This window comes from Rhinolophus ferrumequinum, chromosome 20 (genome assembly GCF_004115265.2).
Source record: "Rhinolophus ferrumequinum isolate MPI-CBG mRhiFer1 chromosome 20, mRhiFer1_v1.p, whole genome shotgun sequence".
In the NCBI taxonomy this organism is placed as follows: domain Eukaryota; kingdom Metazoa; phylum Chordata; class Mammalia; order Chiroptera; family Rhinolophidae; genus Rhinolophus; species Rhinolophus ferrumequinum.
Genome location: NC_046303.1, coordinates 13,898,616 through 13,921,360, shown reverse-complemented (window position 1 = coordinate 13,921,360; position 22,745 = coordinate 13,898,616). Strand labels below are relative to the sequence as shown.

General features: G+C 42.4%; 1 protein-coding gene across 3 annotated transcripts in view; it reads right to left on the bottom strand.

Annotated features, from left to right (window-relative positions):
- The window catches only part of JAZF1 (JAZF zinc finger 1), a 311,508-nt gene that overhangs the window by 47,228 nt on the left and 241,535 nt on the right, over window positions 1-22,745 (bottom strand). For 2 of the 3 annotated variants that reach the window (XM_033088421.1, XM_033088423.1), the window contains exon 3: window positions 1,935-2,131. In XM_033088421.1, the coding sequence (XP_032944312.1) occupies window positions 1,935-2,131 (197 nt within the window). Of the gene's footprint in view, window positions 1-1,934; window positions 2,132-2,477; window positions 2,629-22,745 lie in introns of those variants that run through there. The other variant, XM_033088422.1, reaches the window with a different exon arrangement.

The following is a 22,745-nucleotide window of genomic DNA, read 5'->3' as shown; positions in this document are numbered from 1 at the left end:
TTGGTATTATCAGTATTTTGCAAAGGGAGTTCAGGTAGGAAGTGATCCGTCTGCCTCCCATGCCTATTCTGTTTTCAAAGTGCCCAATCCTGACAGAACACAGAGTGTTTGTCAACCACGAGTCCCCTGAGATGCCCCTAGAAAAAGAGGTCCCATGATCAGAGTCACCTAAGTTTGGGAAAATTACTAAATCCTCCCCTTGGAGAACAAAGATGTATATGAAAGCCGGTTTACCACTGTTTAAATCATCATTTCCCCAAACTTATTAGGGAATCCCTTTTCACAACTATTATTTTCTGAAAGGAATACAGCCAGCCCACTGTGTCTGTGGGTTCCGCATCCACAGATTCAACCAACTGTGGATCAAAAATATTCGGAAAAAAATGTTACGTTGACGCTGTATGTAGTTAGGCCTAGGATGGTAGTGTCTATACTGAACACGTATAGGGATTTAAACCAGGTATTAAACAGACTTTTCTTCTCTTGTCATCATTCCCTAAACAATGTAGTATAACAATTATCTATATACAGAGCACTTACATTGTATTAGGTGTTAGACGTAATCTAGAGATGATTTCAAGTTTCCAGGAGGATGTGCTTATGTTACATGAAAATACTATGCTGTTTTATATAAGGGACTTGAGCATCCGTAGGAGGTCCTGCAACGATCAAGTCCCCTGAGGATATGGAAGGATGAGTGTATTCTGAAACATACTGAGAGAGACTACTGTAGTCCCCTTTGCCAAATGCTGTCTCCTTGGCTGGATGCTCCTCCTTTCCCTGTTTACCTGTCTGACTACTATTTAATCATTCATGGGAAACCTTTCCTGACTGGGTGGAACTTCTCTCTGAATGCTCTCATATCACTGAGTTCTTCTATACAATGTCGTATTTATGGGTGTATTTATTTTGTTAATGCCTGTCTATACTCCTACTGGGGAGAAGGAAAATACATTCCCTGCTTCTCAGATGGGAAAAAGATTAGGAGTCTTTCCAGCCTCTCTCTACCGTCTTTACACATTCCTATCCACAGAGGAGCAATGACTTACTGGGTCTCTGAATTGGGGAGAAGGAACCACGCATGTTCACTGAGGGCTTAGGGTGCACTCAGGGCTGCTCGTACTCCAAGGTAAGCTTAGAAGGGCACTTTGGGAAGTAAGTTAAGTCCAAGGAAGACATACTAAGAAGTCCAGTGGTTACAGATCCAAGATCCACTCTGCAGTTTTGCTCTGTCCACTAATAAAGTTGATTTTGAGCTTCACCTCTGACTCCTGTTTTATTTTTCAGGTGCTTCCACATTTGGGAAGGAAAGACAAGAGTATGCCAACATTCTTCCTTAGGTCTAAGTTTCTTTAGGATAGGGATGGGGTCTCCTTTGGCTCACGACTGTAGCTCAGTGTCTGGCACGTAGGAGGCACTCTAAATGTTTTTTTATGACTCATTTTATGATGGAAAAAATTTTAAAGAAGCAAAAATTGGGAGACTGATATAATGAATCGCTATGTATTCATCCCCCAGCTTCAACAACAATCAATGCGTGGCCCTCTTGTTTCATCTCCTCCGAAAGTGAAATCTGAGACATCACATCACTTCTTACACAGTAAATGGGAAAGGCATGAAAAGTATCTATAAAGCCATTATCACGTACGTATTAAAACAAGAATTTATAAATATTTCTTCAATAATCAATAGATGAATGAATGAATCAACTCTACAGAGACCAGAGAAAGGTCAAAGAAGAGGTGGATCTGAGTGATCACCTGTCCCTGGTCCACAGCCTACATCACACACACACACACACACACACACACACACACACACACTCTCTCTCTCTCTCTCTCTCTCTCTCTCTCTCTCTCTCTCTCTCTCACTTTCTCTCTCTCTCTCCTCTTCCCTGGCCCCCACGCTCACGGTGGTAGGGCCAAGACACTCACCTGTTGGAGTGCTGCTGCGGAATGAAGACGAGGGGGTAATGGGTGGGGTCACGGGGGGAGTAAGGCTTCCACTGCTGTGGCGTGGTGGCGTGGACACATTCCCACGAGACACGGAGCTGGACAAGGTCAGTGAGAGCTTCGGCTGAATCTTCTTCTTTAGGGACTCCTGCTCTCGGCGGGCAGCGTCTGTCATGAATCTGAAGGAACAAGGGCAGATAAGTAACGGTGGCCATCTACAGAGCAGGATGACTCACGACAGTTACCGTGACTTTGACAGAGGCTCCTCCCTGGGAAGGGGGCTAGTTCTGTCCTGATCTCAACACTCACAACAGGTTCCCTTTTTCCTACACAATGAAATCATCTTCTAGCTCACTGTCTTAAGGTTGCTCAAAGTCAGGCCTAGTTCTTCCCTAGGCAAACCGTCCTTGCGGAAAATTTATACACCCAGACTCCCTCTGCACCCACTGCAGTACTGTCAGTTGCAAGACTTACGCTCTCTTGGAAATTCCTCTCTTTTTTTTAACCCACACACAGCAAGCCTACCCATTCTCGAAGCTCCCCAACCACTCCCACGTGGAGAGGGCTTCCTTCAGCTGCAGGTTGGCAGTATGCATCCTCTGTACCACTTCACTGCCACTTAACATTACGGCCTCATGAAACTTCTGATTCTTTTCTGTTAATACCCTGAATTCTCATATTGTTATTTGGGTTTTTAAGTTTTTCTTGGCTGACTGAAGTTCTCGGTCTCCCTGGCCATTTAGCAGAAAGGACACAAAGTCCCTAGGACAAGCGTTGCTGGCACGCTGCCAAGACCACATCAGTAAACATTTATAGAATGACTGAGCAAATCTGCCCGAGCAGATTCAAGAAGGGAGAGAGTAGAACATGCAGGAAGGTTGCCATTAAAAATCTGCTGATGTTGTGATTTCATTACTTATAAAGGCAAAAGTGGCTGTTCCTGATAGTGTCACCATGGAAACTTCCAAGGTATTCCTTCAACACTTCTCTTAGGTGAGTAATATTCAAACTTTGTTATTTTCTCACCGTACAATCTCACATGTCATAAATTCATGTGCTATGAGATTCAAAACCATCTATGTAATGACATCGCTTATGAAAAGAGCAAATGTCGTTTTCTACGATAGGCAGACAGACTGCATCAGCTACATTTTTGAAAACTGCGATGGAAAACCTAGTGAGTGGAGTGTATGAAAGCATTTAGGTAAAGAAGCAGACACCTGTGCCCACCGCCTGGGCTAAAGCCAGAACACAACCAGGCCCCTGGTCCTCTCCCTACCCTGTGCCCACATTGATTGTGTTTTGACTATTTTATTACAGTTCATCATAATGAATTCCATTGCTCTTAAACATGGTATTTTACTCAACCCATTTCACATTCTGCCTACAAAATTCCTTAGCATTTGTCTTCCTTATACTATGAACTTTTGGAAGTCAACAGATAGGTCCCTTGCCTGGTAAAAGCTTAGAGTCGATCAAACACCCAATGAAACAATATTACAATATTGTTACGGTGTCTTAAAATGTCTGCTTTTATACTTGGAACACGAATGGCACATTTCTTGAATGGCTTCTGCAATCCAACCTAGATATATAAACTGGATTTTATATGTAGAACTGAACTGTAGTAAAAGCTGCATGCTTTTCCTTGAGCCCTTAGGTTTTGTGCTACAAGATGGTGATTTAAAAAGAAGAAAGGAACGACAATGCAAAACAGAATTGCTTGCACCCGGTAGCCGGGTGCTCATTTATTTTCAGATGCAAAGTTGGTTCTACTGCTCTTAAAACTGCTTTTTTTCCCCCCTCCTCGTAAACCTCTACTCAAAATATGGGCTCTCAGAGAAAAGCAAGGAGCTAGTGCTTTGTTTTATTATTCTAAGTAGAACCAGTAAGTGGAGTAGTGCTGAGCTTCGCAGGTGGGGGTAAGCGGGCAAAACCACAGGCTAAGCAGATGCTTCTTCCAGGAAGACCCATTGTTCCCCATGTAGGCAGTTCAAGCTACAGTGGTGCCTCGGTTTTCGAATGTAATCCGTTCTGGAAGTCGGTTCGAGTTCTAAAACGTTTGAAAACCGAGGCATGGTTTCCCCATAGAAAGTAATGCAAAATGGATTAATCCGTTCCAGACCTTTAAAAGCAACCCCTAAAACGGCATATTTATCATGAATTTTACTATCTAATGATACCATAGATCCATAAAATTTACGGCGTTCGTAAACCGAAATGTTCGTCAACGGAGACGTTCAAAAACTGAGGTACCACTGTAGTTTCAATAGTCAGATAAACACAGGTATGCTGTGGAGTAGGACAAAAACTCTACACCTTGCATCTTAGTTAAGAGCATGGCACTTAGAGTCGCAGGCCAGGGTTCGAGTCCTGGCTGTATTACTTACCATGTGATCGAGGCAAGTTGACAAACCTCTCTACACCTTAGCTTTATTATCTGTAAAATGGGACTAACAATTGTAGGTAAAGGAGGTAAAGGATTAACATACATCTGTTCCCTTTCTGCAGAAGAGTTTGATCTTTGGGTAAGTCTGGTAACCTGCTGAGATGGTATGTGAACTAGGCAACACTCCTCGGGATAAGACTGACACCTGACTGGTAAGTCACCTCTGCCCTGGGAGGAATGAGAAAGCCACACAAGCCTGATAGGAAACCAGAGCTTTGGGCTTCCTGAGCATGGTGACCTCGTGAGTAGGCCTGTCCCCTAGGGGGCACTGGGGAGGATGACGGCGGAGCGTTACACAGCATTACCTCCTCTTACGCCAGGGCAGTTCCCACTGCTGCCCCAGGGGCACCTTGTCTCTGCATCTGAACACACTCCTGTGTACAGGGGAGGGCTCTGCCCTGCTGGCGAGCTGTGGCTCTGCCCTCCATCCCTCTGAATAGACCCATGCCCACAGGGGCCCGCTGGTCATCTTGTGAGTCGGAATGTTCAGGATGTATGCAAGCACATCACCTGCCGTGGGCGGGGCGACGCTGGTGCGGGCTTCAGAGGACGGTGAAGAGCATTCAGGGAGGCAGAGGGCCGCCACACAGGAAGGGCTCACAACGGAGAAGCTGTTAGCGTTCACCAGACCAAGCCTTCGAATGTGCCTCCGTACCTAACTCCAGTTTCTGGAGGGCACACGGCACGGTCATGGCTCTGAAGGCGCCTGGTTCATGCCTCACGCAGAGCGGCACGGAATGTGCAGTGGCCGACCTGGAATCGGCTCAGAGTCACTCCCCTCGCACGCCAGACAGAAACTCTTATCAAAGGGGTCGGGGTGGGGGGTGGTTTCCTTGTCTTCATTCACTCTGGTCAGAAAGTATCAATGCTTTTTACTGTAAAATAAATACTCTCCTACAGCTCAGATATAAAACAACTATAAAGAACCACAATAACGCACACACACATGCCCCACCTTCACCCCGACACGCATTTGGTCAGCTATGGATGGCCATCGAGTTTTGGCTTGCATCTGCTAAGTGCTTTCTAGATGAGAGAAGGAGGCACCATGTTAAAAGCATTAAACATGAAACTCACACACGCACTTCTGCGAGCCCTTCTCTCCCTCTACCCTCCCTCCTTCTCTCTTGGATTGGCGGTTATGAACTTGCAGCTACACCCATAAATCATGGCAACCTTGCCCCACCAAGATACACAGCTGCACCATTTATTGTTGGTGACAAGACCCATGCACGGGCATACAAATGCCTTGAGACCACTGGCTGAAACCCACCAATTTCTCACTGGGAGTGTTGTACTGCCAGCCCCTCTCCCTCTTTCAATTATGAACCATGACTTTATCTACTTTCTGATACTTATTAAACCCTACAGTTTTAAAGCAATGTTCCATCAATAGAGCTTTCTGTCAAAAGATGGGGAGATTCCCAACGGCAAGGAACCCTTTGGGGAGACAAGTTTACAAAAAGCGTGATGCGGCCGAGGAAAGCCTGTGACTGCAGCTGAGAAATGAAGACTCAAGGAACTCAGCTCTGACCAGAAAACCCGACAAAACCATTTCCATTTTCAAAGGCAGCTGCACCTGAATACATCCTCGAAAGATCCCAGCCCGGGCCTTTTCATTGTCAGGATTAGAAAGGATCCCCCTGGATTCCCAAGGCTGAGAGGGAGTTCAGGATTGGAAAGCCACAGCACTCTGTGGTCTGATGTGTTTTTCTAAATGGGTTTCGATATGATTGGTCATCTTTTGTGAAGCTCTTAACAGGCACAGCCCACGTGGGGTTTTAGGGCTGGAAGAAACCTGGCTAAGACGGATGAGCTAGTCTAACTCCCTCATGTTTCACTGTAACTGGGAACTACAGTGGAGTGGCCCGTGCAAGGTCACCTGGACGGCAAGCAGAAGAGCTGGCGTCACAGAGATCAAGCCTTGGGACTGAACCAAAGGCTCCTATCCCACCGTGATGCCATGGGTATGGCAAAGAACCCCGAGCTTTCTTGTTTTTGCTTTAGAGTCATGGCTTTCAAAGTTGAAAGGGATTAAGGAGTCAGAGCTTAGGGCCGGGGGCTGCAATCGGGCTGGGGGTTCACATGTTGGAAGTGGGGCAGTTGGGAGAGCAGGAGGCCTCCTCTTTTCCATGTCAGTCAAGTTCTGTTGCGTGGGGCTACTTGGCTCCTGGGGGGCCCTGCATTTGTCACCTCACTGGGCTGTGATGTGGGGAAGGCTGCTGTGCCCGCCTCCCGGGGTACTTTCTGCTTTGCCATGGGAACTGTTCTGATCTTGCAGTAGCAAGTGCGCTGGCGTGGGCTCGCACTGGCTTGTGACAATTGAACCTTAAGTTGTCTGGGACTTTGGGAGCCAGTGGTTGAATATGCCCATCCTTTAAAATTAGATGATATGAACTTGGAATTAAAACAAGAATATTAAAAACAAAGGCAATGATATTCAAAGCTTATCAGTTTTTAATCATTTTACTCCATTTTCCTATTATCTATGTTATTGAAGTCATTTATGTTAATATCGTACCTGTTCAGTGACGTCATGTTGGTAGCTCAAAACTGGCGATGGTGGGCAAATATTACAAATCAAGGCTGTTTTCCTCTCTGAGAGTCAGTTATAAAACATGTATCAGTACTCTCTGTAGTTATTTAATGTAGGAAAAAAGCATTTGAACCAGGCTCCTTGGCTACTCACTAAAGGAGCTAATCAGGGAAGGGATGAAGAATGGATAGGAAGGGCTTCTTCTCTTTTTCAAAATTATAAAAATAATACATCTCCTGAAAGGACAATTACGGAAAATTTTTATGGATTTGTGATGTGTTAAAAACAGTTTTAAATATTGTGGTATAGATAAACACACACACACAAATAAGCGCACATATTGACATGCACAGTTTAATAAATTAAAGACAATCCATGTACTCACCACTCAGCTTATGGAAAAAGAAAATTTGCTAGAACTTTTGAAGTCTCCAGCTTTCCAGATACAACTACGGTTGGTTTTTCAGGGTATTTTCCTTCTGGTATTGCTTTTTCTACACATAGAGAAAACTGAATATTTCTTCAAGACAAAAAAAAAAGTCACCTGAGGGTTCATTCACTGTTGACTAACAGCCTGGAAATCTGCGGTCAGGCAAAGCCATGTTTTCATTTTGAAACTGAAACTGCCGTAGATTAATTTTAACTTTCCTACAAATCAAAAATGCCTAAGTTACTTTAATTTAATATGGTCATTTGTAGTAATATTTGTTATTGCTTGGGGAAGTACATATTCCTTAAGTAAATTTTCAAGACTCCATTATAAATCTTTTAAATCCTTAGACCACAATGTTCATTCAGTCTGACATGTTAAACGTGGAAACATGAATATAACACCACAGGGGGAAATGTCAACTGCTGGTCCAGGGAGACCAGTTTCAACCACAAACTCAGGAAATTTACAGAATTCATTGGAACCTGGGCAGAGACCCCACTGCCACCTCACTCTACAGCCAAATACTTGAGCCTGAGTGTCCTGCTGGGGACAAAAAAACCACTTGGCTTTCACTGGATCTTGAGAACTCAGTGATGGAAGTGACCACTCGAAACTTGAGTCTCTCTCACAAAAACCTGAAAAGAATCCAAACTTTGAGATGCGTGGTGTGGTTTGGTTGTTATTATAAGGCTCTGGAGAAGGCGTGTGGTCCAGAGGCCAGAGCTGTGTGTCAGGAGTCTTGTTCTGGGAGGAAGAAACGGCTGCTGCCGGAATACTCTCCATTCTGGCCCTGGTTTTTCTACTTGTTAAAATTGAGGAGTTTTGGGTTTATGGATCTATGGAATATACCAATCACCTCTAGCTTCCTTCCCAGCTCTGTCAATGATTCCAGCAATAGCACTGTGCAGTATTTTCCAGACTGTTTTTTGACCTCAACCCATCATGAGAAATGTGTCTCTATTTGGAGCCTGTTCACACATATGTATAATTAGGTCTGCAATCTGCAATTTTGAAATCTCCAAAGCTCTGACACTGAGCATTAAAAAAAAAATAACAATAAAGTTTGGCAGCAAAACTCATTGGGAGACAAACCCTGACGTGAACTACTTAAAGGCTACTTACACACTTTACTTATTGTATTTAGTGTCAATATTCATATGCTTCACTGCACAAATATTAATGTGTTTGATTACAGGGGGCAATGCGGGGAGTTACCTGCAAGGGAGTGTTAGGTCACATGAAGTATTTGTACCATATTACCTTTCCGAAATCAGAAAAATTATGAATTATGAAACATTATCTGGACACAAAATAAAGAATTTTTATGTAGGGGTGGCCGGTAAGCTCAGCTGGTTAGAGCGTGGCGCTCTTAACAACAAGGTTGCCGGTTCGATCCCCACATTGGGTCACTGTGAGCTGCGCCCTCCACAGCTAGATTGAAACAACTACTTGACTTGGAGCTGATGGGTCCTGGAAAAACAAACTTAAAATAAATAAAAGTTTAAAAAAATAATTTTTATGTAAACGTCTGAAACAAAAACTTCATGAAACAACTGTTATTACTTGTGATATATGTTGATATTTTCCTATTCTATTTCATTTTAACAAAATATCCTGGTCATGACCACCATACTGATTTCTTGACCTTCTAATAGATCATGGCCTGTAGCTTGAAAATATTATAGTAGCAATTAAGAGGCTGGGCTTTGGAGGTAGAGTGTTTAAATTCTAATCTCAGTCTTATGCTCTCCAGCTGTGTACGCTTGGGCATGTTACATAACCTCTCTGTGCCTCAGCTTTCTCATCTGTAAATGAAATGGTGACAAGGACAGAGCCCATCTTACAGAGTTGTGAAGATTAAGTGTGTTAGATTAAAGCACTTGGCACAGCGCTTGGTATTTTGTGTTTGACAAATGTCAGCTTCCTGGTATACAATGGATGTCAGCAATACTTGTTCTGGAAACCTAACTCTCAAATTGTTCATCTCTGACACTTCATGTCAGCAGTTTGGTTACTTCTGAGCTGAATTAGTGAGTACAAGGTGTGATCAAACAATACGGTGAATGTTTGAATTAAAAAAATGTATTACAGTAACAGATACATTGTCATGAATCCCCCTCAAAAGACTCCCCCTCACTTTGAACACACTTATCCCCTCGTTCTGCCACTTTCTGAAGCAGTTCTGGAAGTCCTCTTTCCTGGGTGCCTTTAGTTGTGTTGTCATGGCTGCCTCCATGTCCTGAATCTATTCAAAACGTTTACCTTTCATGCTCATTTTGACTTTGAGGACGAGCCAGAAGTTGCTCAGTGCCAGATCTGGTGAAAAAGGTGGATGAGGACACACCATAATGTTTTTATTTGACAGAAATTCCTGAACCAGAAGCGATATGTGACACAGAGACTTTCTGTTGTGATCACAAAATACGGTGAATGCTGCTGCCGAGTGCCATCCAACAGAAGGGCAGGGATCTTCTATATGGGAAGCAGCACGCTGAACCTTAGTAACAGTGTGTGACAAGTTTCAACTTGTTCCGTGCAGTCAGTCAGGTGTGAGCTACATTTGAGAGAAGGTATGTTTTAAAGTGTGCCATAAAGCATCCTCCATCATGACAATGCTCCGTGTCACACATCGCTTCTGGTATATAGCAATTTCCGTCAAATAAAAACACTATAGTGTGACCTCATGCACCTTATTCACCAGTTCTGGCACCGTGCGACTTCTGGCTCTTCCCCAAAGTCAAAATGATTCAGGACATGGAGGCAGCCACAACAGCACAGTTATAGACACTCATGAAAGAGGACTTCCAGAACTGCTTCAGAAAGTCGCAAGACTGATGGGATAAATGTATTCGAAGCAAGGGGGGGCTGGTATTTTGAGGGAGATTAATGGCAATGTGTCTTTTACTGTAATAATTTTTATTTATTTAAACATTCACTGTATTATTTGATCACACCTAGTATTAGGGTAATAAGAACTGCCATCATGAGTTTGGTTGATTCTGAAAGCAAAGAGCCACCTTTCCTGATAGTGCATGCATCTATTAATTACTGCTGTAATAATTGGTAAATTCATGAAGGTGGTTAGAGCAGCTAGAATACAATAGAATGTTCTCCTCCCAAGGGACAACATATTGGGGGGGCATCTATAATATAAATCCACACACCTCCTCTTCTCTGCTTGGATTCTTGAGAAGAATTGTGGAAGGCCTTTCTGGCAGCACAGGCAACAGGTGACTGTCCACGCTGCTAGCTGATGAAAAGATGTCTTTCTATGCAGTTGAGAAGCCTTCTCTCCACCAGAGAGATTCACAAAGCTACATAAGATTCTGACGTGGTCCACAGCTAGACCCCGTACAAAGCACCACGTCCAACTACTTCATCTGAAGTTCAAAAGCTTTCTCCTGCTTTTTCAACGGCCCTTTGGGCATTGCCATTTCTCAGTGAAAACAAGTTTATGAAACCCAGAAAGCCCTTGAAGAAAGCTGCTGGGAGCTAGCAGATAGACCATGAGATTCCAAGCCCTCCTAAATCTGGTAACGTGTAGCTCCCGACAACGGGATTTCTGAATTGACAAGGGCACAATCGATTGTTCCGGGGGGGGAGTTCGACCTATACACGATGGATTTTTCTTTCCTTTGGCTATTACTATGTGCATCCAGCACAAGGATGGATAGCAAGTCAGTGAGTAAACAAAACAATTCTTAGGTCATTCAAATCAAGGCCGTGGGAAATGGCCATGGGAAAAACGGGCACATTTCAGCATGCGATCATGTGTGGCCCACATGTCAGAGGATCTGGCTGCTCTAGGTCTCAAAGCGATGGCTTTCAGAACGCACATCTGCTAATAAATTCATGGGGTGGGTCTTCTCATTTTAGCAGCAACTTAAAGCCACAGTGAAGCTGATGGGGTATTTGGTTAAAACAGCTGGCCAGTGAAACACGACCGACAAGCAGCAAGTGGAGTAATCGCTCATCCACGTCCCTTCATTACAGAGAGGCCTTTCCTGGCGATCGGGGAACTTAATAAATGTTCTTTTTTTTCAGCAGGCAAAAGAAAATTTGGACTCCCAAATAATGCTAATTTCAGAAAGTTTCTAGTAATGCTTCGAACAATCATATGTTTCACTTTTGATCCCAAAGCTGTTTTTTTACTTCATGATCTGAGGCCTATGGGATAGATTTTGAATCTCCATAAATTTTTTTTGCAGTGTCACCAAAATGCTGAGCCTCTTTTAACATGTTGCTATTAAAATTTTAATGCTAAATAATAAAACTAAAAGCAGCACCAGGAAAAACCCACACCATCTGACCAGATCAGTTAGGCATTTAGCTTATAAGGGTTTTTTTTGTGTGTGATTTTCATCTGATAGTCCCATGGGTTGTGGGCATAATTTTGAATTACCTAGCCATTGAATCAGATTTTGTTCTTGGGTACCAAACCCAAACTGACAGATTTATTGCAGTAAGTGAGACATTATTATTTTTTCTTTTATGTTTTCTTTACTTTTAAGTTTATATCTGACACATACAGAAGAATATAGATCCTGGACTTTGAGAAGTTCTAGTCTAATCTGAAAAAACAAATTAACATGAAGGCAAGCCAATTTCATATCATACCTTGTAGTTAATTTTGTTTATAAATGTTCACTTTAATTTTGGGGACAAGGAGAGGGGGAAAAAGGTAAGAGGTGATCTTCCTCTTATCCGTTCTCTTAACAATTATATATATATTTTTTCTTTTTTTTTAAAGGGCAATTACAGTTAATTTATATTCTTTGTGGTATACAGTATAGCTTGGATAGTCTAAAACTCTTAAACATATTTAATAACTAACACTGGGTTGCCAATTTGTATTGCCAAGTAGTAGTGTGCCTCATCTAATTACCATTGACCATCAGTAGGTTCTCTTTCAAGAAAAAAGCATTTTAACCTAAAATATAGGAAGGACATAATCTTGGAAATAAATAATCCTTTCTTAAGAATGACTGTTCTTTATTCTGAGATGACAGCAATTGAACAACATAGGAAAAATTTTACTTAAATTTTTTTGAAATGCAGAGACCCTACAACATAAAGTTTGACTTTATTATTATTCTGCAATCGTGTATATATTATAAAATCCTGTTTATGATACTACTATGTATAATATTCTCTAGACACAAGTTAGCTACTATGTATATTATTCTCTAGATACAAATTATTTAAAAATACCCAACTTTATTTTCTTTCATTGCCATAGCTAAAAATTCAATTTCAAGGATCAATTTCAAGGAGCGTTGGTCAAAATGGAGCCGTTAAATTTAGGAGGAATCATTTGCAATATGCTGGGCAAACTGAAAGCAGTCAAATACAAGGGCACCGAAACCCAGTAGCCTTTTCTCTCCAAAGAGCTGGGACAAAGGTGAGAGGAGCTGCGTGTCCTACAGCAGGACACACAGGGCAGTGGGGGGATGGTGCTTCCTGCTGCCTGGCCCCACACGCCACAGGCAACTTGGAGAGCAGACCAATGCAAACATGCATGAACAGCGTCATTCAAAGACGAGTAGCTAGTCCGTGAATAGTACTTAGAAATGAGTTTTTGTGTTTTTTTTTTTAAACCAATAATCTCTTTTCCAGAATTTTAGCACTCAAGTGAAATTCAGGCACGGAAGCGGAATAACTACAGTAATGAACACAATCCCATTCCTGAATACCATGACTTTGTATATTCCCAATAAATACTGGGTATTTTCTCACAACTAAGGAATGACATAGTTAATCTACCTTAATGAAAGCTCTGGTTCAGATTCCAGCAACCACTATTTTAAGCCGCAGGTCAGCATAAATTATCAGTGAAGCAATTAATTTTGATTTACTTTAGCTTGGATAGAGTAAACCATGGTCTTTTTCATGGCCAATGCCAAGAATAAAAACCACTTCTGAAAACTATACCCACAAATCTTTAGTATGGAGGCCAAGTGGAATATCCCACTCTTGGCAACTCTCTATCATCCTTTCCATTCCTGTTCTGCTTTCATCTAATTGGGAATAACTGGCGATTTCTTACACATGGTTTTCATTGCTAATTTGACATCCATGTAAAAACCAATGAACAAAACAAAGAAGTTGCACTTTATGGGGTTTTTGTGGTACAAACCTACAAATAGCTTTTGAGTTTTCTTGTTTTGCCTCCTTTGGAAGTAAATTAAATGAGTTATTTGAGGTTTCCATGTAAACTGCTAATGAGATGATGCATAATTCTCCCCTTAAGCTGAGAGAAGTTTAAAAACTAAAGAAAAAAAAATTAGACTTAAGGTCTCTGGAGTTTTAGTTTCAGTATCATTAATGGCTATGAATACAGCCTGGTGGTTACAAGTCCAAGTTCTAGAGGCAAACTACTACTCTGATTTACTAGGCATACGAGCTTGGACAAATTATTTACCCTCTCTAGTCTTGGGATCTTCATTTATAAAACAGAGGTAACCCTAAGACCTACCTCCTTATCTAAGACCTTATTAGATACATGCATGAAAAGCAGCTGGCTCAACATAATATGTCATATGTGTCAGGAGGCCCGTCAGACTCTAGATATTTCCACAGGTGCTGACCCTGTGCTCCTGACTCTCACCCAGGAATTAGTTAAAAATGTATCCGATTAGATAATTTCTACATATTATTTGTGGGTGACACCTATACAGTCCACAGATGGACTCAGACAGGTATTTAAGTCTGGGATCAAAGGTCTTTGTTTCCAAAGAAAAGTACTTTTCTGATGCTTCCATGGCCTTCTATGTCAATGAACTCTTCCGACCAGGTGAGCTGGGTGATGTTCAGCTAAGGACAAGTGCCTCCAGCACCAGGGGACGGGGTACCCTGGAAGGCTCTGGGGAAGGAAATTCTGGGTGGAGGAAGAGGAGGAGAAGCAAGTAAGATGGTGGTGGACTCTCAATGCCAGGAGATCTTAAGTAGGTAGGGTTTGTTTATGCCAGGGATGCATGTACAGTGCTTCTAGTGCCACGTTGAATCCACTCTGCTCACGAGAGCCACCGCAAATGAGTCATAGCCCTCTTGCTGTGCTGTTGACGGATTCAGACCTAAAATCTTCCTCACCACCCACTGATGAAGGTGACACATAAGCTGAAAGTTTGTCATCTCTGACTTACATATTCTGCTCCCCACCAGTCTATTGATATTCCCACTGCTATCCCAGTCTAGGCATATCCTAACTCAACTGACACATACCTCATCCATTTTCAGAGATTCAGGGCGCAAAGATGGCAAACGATAAACATGATTATCTGAGACAGAAAGCTATATCCAAGACAAAAGCTGTCCCCAAAGTGAGGCAAGGGTATTAAACACACAGAAAACTGTGTGTATCCATGAATATAATTACAAGGCCAACTGCTCATTCCAATTGTGACTCACGTATGTACAGAGCAGTCGATTAGCACCACGTAGGAACACAGTGGAGGCAACGGCACTTTTCTGAAATGGATTAATCCAATCAGGCAGTAAAACTCTTTTAGGGGCAAAGTCAGTTCTACACATGGGCTGTTCCTTCACAAAGTCTATGTCGGTGGGTATCACAAGCTTACAGACCTCAAGTTTCATGGGCCTTGGAAGCAGATTTTTTTCCAAAGCGATTCCTCCGCCCCTCCCCCCCCGCCCTTTTATTGCAAGAGTTCAGTTAAGCTGCTTCTGGACTAAGGGTTTGGTGTTCCCTGCTTTCCAGGAGGCTGGTACCTGATAAATTGTCCAAGGATTTAGTTCTTCAGATCAGTATACACATCTGAGATCTGAATAATCATTAAAAAAAAAAAATAACCCAGAAACCCAAAGGGATGTGAACCTTTATATCTCTTCTTCCTGCTTGAGTTAACCCAATAAATTTGTGAATTCTAAATTTGTGATACTTAGTAGAATGTCAACTGTGTGTAAATATTGGGGGTGGAAAGGATGAGGGGACTGATGAGGAGATCATTTAAATTTTCTATTAGAGGTAATTTCAAAAACACACAAAACTGGAGAGACTGGCAACACTGAATGGCCATGTTATCAACCTTTTGCCATCTTGTTGAAACATTCTTCCCTCCTCCTTCCTTTTTAGGCCATGGCTATTGATCATTCACATATTTCTCATCCTGTGTTCACATAATCACTTGAAAAATACGTCGGGATAAAAAAATGCAAGAAGAACAGGGAGACGGGAAAAGAGGGGAGAAACAACTAAGTGAATAGTAGCATAACTGCAGGCCCTCTCTCTCTGCCTCTCTCTCTGCCTCTGCCTCTCTCTCTCTCTCTCTCTCTCTCTCTCTCTCTCTCACACACACACACACACACACACACACACACGGCTGAACTACACTTGCACAATTTGAGCACTATCATACAGAGTATACACTGTTGAATGATGCACGGAAGGTTTATTAATTTGGAAGGTCTGAGCCAAAGATTTCCAACTCGTTCAGCTACAGGGGCCCTATCACAATGTCGAAAGGTGTTCTCCTTTGAATATCATAATTGTACTTCTGGTGTCCTTTAAATTACGGGGAAACAAGGAGCAACACAAAAGTACTATTCAGTGCGGCTTTGAAATTAATTTGTGTTTTACAAGATCCCTTAGCTTACGCTCCCCCACAAGTTCCACCCCAAACTGAGAATTTACAGGTTATTTGGAAAAAACATTTCAAGGTGTGTGTGTGTGTGTGTGTGTGTGTGTGTGTGTTTAAAATCTTGAAGAATGTCACTGTAACTGCTAATGAAGTGTTTCTTGGAGGGGCTTCCAGCCCTTCTGCTGATTTACAATGAGCAGCCTTCATTTGTATGCCAAAAGCACGCACTAATCCTTAGGATCAGCTGGTTCCCAGAAATACATGTGCCCCCACAATTCTGTTTATCCTGCTGGTTTATTTAGCAAAGCTTTTCTTCACAGAGAGCACAGGTCCCTGTTTCAGGCTGCCCAACCTGATTACCCCAAATCCCTAATTAGTGTAATTAAAGCTTTAATGGATTGCAGCCATGATATAAACCATGCAAACCCCCTTTAAACTCGTTGCTTGATGAGTGTGCAGGACTGGTCCATGCCAGAGGGCTTCCTGTTGAGGGACTGAAGGCCCTGGATACCTCTGCACCCAACGCCCGGGCCGTTTCTGATGCCCAGGGAGCCTCTCCATCAGGCTCAGGCGTGCAAACCAAGCCGCCCCCCAGCGTCTACAGAAGCAGACGTGACACCTCGCAATGCTCGTTCAGATGCTAGCCTCATGGGGATTTTTCTCCCTGTCATTCTGCCCTGGGAAACAAGGCTAATGCCCAGACTAAAATAATTCCAGGCAACCTAGGAAAGTCTTGTTAGATCCTGCAGAGCACTCTTGTATTAACCCCCCTGCAGAGAGAATTGCTCAGAACTTTCCCAATAACCAAACCCCAAAGGTCTGTTGCTTAAACCCACAGTATTTTTAGGTGTTCCCTATAACATGTAAACTGACCCATTCTTAAAATGACTCTGGGTGAATGTTCACGTATCTAAGCTTCAGAGGAATATCTGGAAGTTAATATTAGAGAAGGGATAAAGGGAAAGGAGCAACTGGAAAAAAAAAAAAAAGCCTTTTCAGTACGTACTATGCTATCTGCCTTGTAACAACAATCTTCCTGATCCTAACAACCCTGTCAGGGGTTATTATCTGACCCACATTACAGATGACAAAATTGAGCCTCAGAGACATTAGGTGGTTTGCCCAAAGACCCACAGTTACTAAAATGCCATAGCAGAGACACACACAAAAATGCTAAAGATCTGTGATGGCCAAACCAACAGCCATCAGACATACAAGTGCTTCATAGCACTTGAAATATGGTTAGTGACCCTAAGGAACTTAATTTCTAATTTTATTTCATTTTAATTAAATTTAAATAGCCACATGTAGCTAGTGGCTGTCATACTGGATAGTGCAGAAATAGAAGATTTCCATGATCACAGAAAGTTCTATTGGCCAGTATCGTTACAGCCGATAACAGTCCAGTTCCGAATATGCTGGGTTTGAAAATGGTGGTAGGACATTCAAGGGGTGTAAACAAACAGGTCAGCAATCTAGACTTAGGGGTCATCTGCCCAAAGGGGAAAGCCGGAGAGAGCACACAGAGAGAGAGCCGGGACACGGTTGAGAAGAGAAACTTAGGGACAATGCCTACATTTTAGATGGCAGGAAGAAGAGGAAACCTCAAAGTTACAGAGGAATCGAGTCTCACTTTTCAGGTCTTTTTATATAGTTTCTTAGCCTATAGTTCTTTTTTCAGGCTTAATAATTTGTTTCTCCTCTTGCATTTTTAGATGAGCATTTGGGGAGCTACTATACTGCTTGACATTGAACATCTGCTTTTCATAATGAAAAAGTGTATTTGCTCATTCGACTGTTTGGTGCAAAGACGTCCTCCCTTTGAGAAAGGCGCAGCGTTTATGCTCACAGCGGGGTACACTATGTGCAGACAAATGTTAGCCCAGGATGCAGCATCACGGGGACTTGATGCAACGTGCAGGAAGTGGTTCAAATTCAATTTCAAACTGTCCGCGAACCCCCTAAATAGTGAGAGCCCAACAACTTGCGGAAATAAAAGCTCTGACGCAGGGCCCTGCTGTGAAAGGTACTTTATGATGATTTTCACTCAAATCTCCCTTTCAGTTGCCTCGGGGGTTCTTCCAGAAGTTATCTGATCCTGCATTTCTTACTGTAACCAAAGTCGCCCAGGGAAAAAGTCTAGTCCTTTTCCTTATTGGGAGTGAAAAGTCTGCTCACTAACCCTTTGCAGTAAGGAATTTTACTTTAGTAAGGTCTGAGACCAAGCTGCTTCTCCTTGGAGAGGGTGAGAAAAATCTTGGGCCAGTTTACCCCCAGACTCTTTATCTTACAAATTGATAGGGTCTGGAACTCCCACTGACTTCAAAAGGACATTTCTCAGCCACCCCTGTCAATGGAGGTGGGTGACAGCAAAGAGGGAGGAAGGACGAGGGGGTCCTGAGAAAGGTACCACCAAGGCGATAAAAGATGAAGGGTAAAGTTAAAACAAAAATACTTGAAATTGAAAGTTCTGAAAAGCCCATTAAAACATTTCCAACGCTTTTTTCCTATATAATTTACATGGGGCTTTGGTGACCACGCACAGCACAAGTGGCCCTAAAATGCACAATGAAGAATTTGGGAGAGAGGAATTCTGGGAATTAAAATGCATGAAGCTTGCAAACAATGCCAGCGTTGCCTACCCAGGCTGGGGAAAGACTGGAGGATGCCAAAATGAAGCTCCCGCTCTCCCCACCCTCACTCCTGATTGTAGCAGGTAGTGTTTGCAATCCTGCTGCTTAATTTACAGACAGCTGGCTTTTGCCTGGGTTATGCAATTAACCGCACTGTCTCTGCTTCAGCCTGGCTCCCTGGGAGAACAGGAGGAATTTGAGAGGAGACATTTTATCTTTCTGGACACTGGGAGCCAGTTAGGGAGGGATTCCCCGAACGGAACCCCAGTACCTTTGAAAGAGTTAATTCACCTCCTGAGGGCCCCTGAAAATATGGCTCATCAGGCCTAATGAGACCAAAAGGAGGTCATTACTGAATAGTTTATATGATTCCCCCCCCTTTTTTTGGGTACGGGAATCGACTTTTTCTGATATTTTTTATTTTAAAAGTCCCTTCACCACAATGCAATGCATTGTTAAGAAAAAAGAAAACCCATAAAAACAGAAGGTCATATCTTTTGGACAAGTAGACAGGTGAGGAGAGAGCGGTCTCTTCTAAGACCCGGCTTATGTCAGTCTCTGCCTTTAGGCACTTGGGAGACTGTCGTGAACAGAGGTGGGTGGGCCAGGCCTGGGAAGCCCCCGAGGGGCACTGAGGATGATGGGTGGTCCGCACACTCACAACACTAAGTAGGGGAACCGTTTGCTCTCCATTCAGGCTGGCTCAGAGCTCAGCTCACGTTCTTGCTTCCCCTCCCTCCATCTCTTGCCTGATTGAAATTTCCAGAAGAAGGAATTCCAGCCCACCTGTGGGAGCCCTTTCAGTGGCTTCTTCTATGCAAACAAAGAGACACTCTGGCCACTTTCTGACCTACCCTCCTTTTACTACACTTGAAGCCTAATTTCTCTCCTCCATTCTCAGCAAGATTGTCACTCAACAGGGGCTGTGGTGCAGAAAACACAGGTGGGAACTGCAGAGGACACCTGTGTTCACCTCTGCCACATGCTAAGTATATGCCTGTGATAAAATCTCTCTGGGCTTCAGTTACTTTATCTGTAAAATGGGGGTGTTATTTACTCCATTTTTTATTTCCACCAGCTCCGGAAGAATGAAAAGTGACTTTCCAGGACACATAAAGTGCAATAAAATAGAATGAATAATAAGAAGGGCAGAAGAAGTAAGGCAAAAACAAGGCTGGGGACACAGCATAGTGGCAGAAGTGGGGTTAAGACAAATTGGGGTGAGAACGCCCTGTTCCATAACTGCTACATGGGTTGAATATTCCTGAAAATCCTTGTGAATTGGAAAGTTCTGAACGAATGGAAGGAATCGCTCCCAACATTTTCAGCCGCTATGGAGCATGGGACTATCTACGCATGCCGTAAGTCTTTTTAACAAGTATTCAGGGAGGTACGTGGTCTGGGGGACACAGAGAGAGGAGTAAGACAGGGTCCCTGCTCTTCTAGTCCTGATACAGGGAGTCTAAGAAAGAGCACAAATGATTCTGAAGCAAAATGTGGGGAGCGTTAGGAAAGCATGAAGCAGATGTGTATGGTTGGGCCAGGCTCTTGGATATGAAGAACCGTGTGTACACCTCACTACAGCCTCTGCTGTTTGTATCTATGTGAATTGAGTATCCTTTGCTTCCAGACTCCATTTCTGACTCCTTCATATGTTAAGAAAAGACTGCCAGGAAAACAGCCTCACATCCCTTACTAAAAATGGAAAATCCTCTCACCAGCCAAGGATCAGAGGGGCGTGTGGCCAACACTGACCTCGCGAGTCTTACTTACTGTCCCGTCTAGATGTACCACTTCTTAGAAAGGACAGGATGATATTAACTTTCACTTTCACACAGGGTTCTTTTAGAATCTTAGAGATATCCAGTCACCCTTGACTCCATCTCATGTTCAACTTTCCCAAAGAAAAGGGGCCTCTGAATTTCTCAAGACATGCATAAGGCTCCTCTGTCTTTTAGAATCGCCCCCTCTGGGGTGCCAGTGGAACCTATTTTATTTGTGGCAGTAACCAGAGTGCCATTTGCTTGAAGTAAAGAATTTTAGCTGGCGAGGAAATGAGCTCTAGCTCCAAAGCAAGCAAAGATTAGACGTAGCCCGAGTAACCAGTAAGATGGCAGCTGCCAGCCATTTTAGCTACAAATTACTGTTAAGAGTTTACTCTCAAGATGATCCCTTCAAGCAGGCCCTATTAAAAAAATAATCACCATCTGCTAGACTCCCCTCTTTTTTTATTATTAAACTGGTCATTAATTACTGGTAACAACTAATTTCATCTGGATTTTATTGAGTAATTATAAAATAAACAGGGGAGGATATCAAGCTTCCTGCCTTGCTGAGGGCAGGAATTCTTTATAATGCTACGTTTCAAAAGGGGGCTGTAATAAACCACCAAATTCCATTTAATATGGTAATTATAATTCTCAAAATTCATCCTTCCTGTGGTTAACGAGTGCCTTCTTTCAGCTTAGCTCAGCCTGACTTCAGCTTGGGTCATTAAATAGCAAACTATTTTCACCCACTGGTAACAATAGATCTTTCATGGGTTATTGCCTAATTAATTGAGGTGCATAATTTGATCACTACAACTTTAAAAAAATGCGTATTCCAGGTATCATATAACAATATGATATTATTGTAGAGTAATGAAAAATGGACTGAGTTTAAATGTTTTGATTAGAACAGGTTATTATCCTGGGTAAGGTAAAGTGCAACGTCTTACTAATGTTCTTCAACTAGTACAACATTTAGGTTAAAACATTTGAAACAAACCATTCCTTTAACATGCTCATCCAAAACAAATCATAACTCATTTCTTTTTACTGCAAAAGTAATTGAGTAATGAATAATGAAAAGCATCCCACTGAAAAGGCAGTCAATAAGTTGACTTTATTATTAATACTCAATTTTGGTTAATAAGGCAACTATTAAATCTGCAACATGACGGACTTGATTTACTGACTTATTCAAGACAACAGTGAAATATTATTTCGTACATACCACAGTTCTTGCAAGAGGAGATTCGATCATGAAACAAACTGGAATTCAACTGAAATTTCAGTTCACGTTTAGAACTATTTCACCTCAAACTCTTATCCCTGTACCTCACATGTTCCTTAAAAAAGTGTGTGTGTGAGTGTGTATGTGTGTGCACCAGTGAGAGAGGCAGGGGGAGGGACCTAAGAGAGCTTTCCATATCCCATTGCAATCTGGTGAGTTGGAATTCTCTGGTGAATTAGTGTTGGTTTGGCCATTCTTTAGACTCTTTCTAAAAGGAGTTTGTAATAAAGTACCAAGAAGACATTCGTTACACCTAAAGGGTGGTCTGTAGCCTAAGTCTCAAACACAACATTTTAGTGATAGTTCAGGGAAGAAAATAAACCAACTCATTAAATGTAAAGGGGACTAATGGAATGGATTTTTCCCCATCTGTAAATAGGATTACAGTTGACTCTTCAGTTATTCACAATAGCTATGTTCTATAAAGCAAACACTGAATTAGTGATTACGGAGCCATTGTGTCATAGCACTGATTTGAGTTTACAAAGAAATTTTAGCGAGTAGGTGAATTTGCAAATTCTGATTCCACAAATGATTAGGACAGACTGTACCTTACACGACAGGTTTGTGACACTCATCACCCATGTCCCATATTTACTTATCGACTGTAATTCTTCTTCACTTATAAGACAACCTCAGCTCTAGCATAGGCCTTTCATGTAATAGTATGAGCCAGAAAATACATACTTTATTTAGTAAAGCCTGAAAGTTTTCTGGGAATTACTAACTTTTAGAAGAATTGGAATTAGAGCTTCAAGTAATATATATTTTGGGGACATTTCAATTTCTTGTCAAACATTTTCTTATTTATCTGCATATTTCAGAGAAGGGCTTCATTTCACACTAAGACATTAAGTAACATCCTGGGTTTGTACAGCTCCAAACGAACCATTAAGTAACATCCTGGGTTTGTACAGCTCCAAACGAACAATGACACTCTCTCTCTCTCTCTCTCTCTCTCTCAAGAGAACACAGCTCACAGTGGCCCATGTGAGGATCAAACTGGCAACCTTGGTGTTATTAGCACCATGCTCTACCTAACTGAGCTAACCGGCCACCCTGAACAATGACATTTTTTATATAAAAGACTT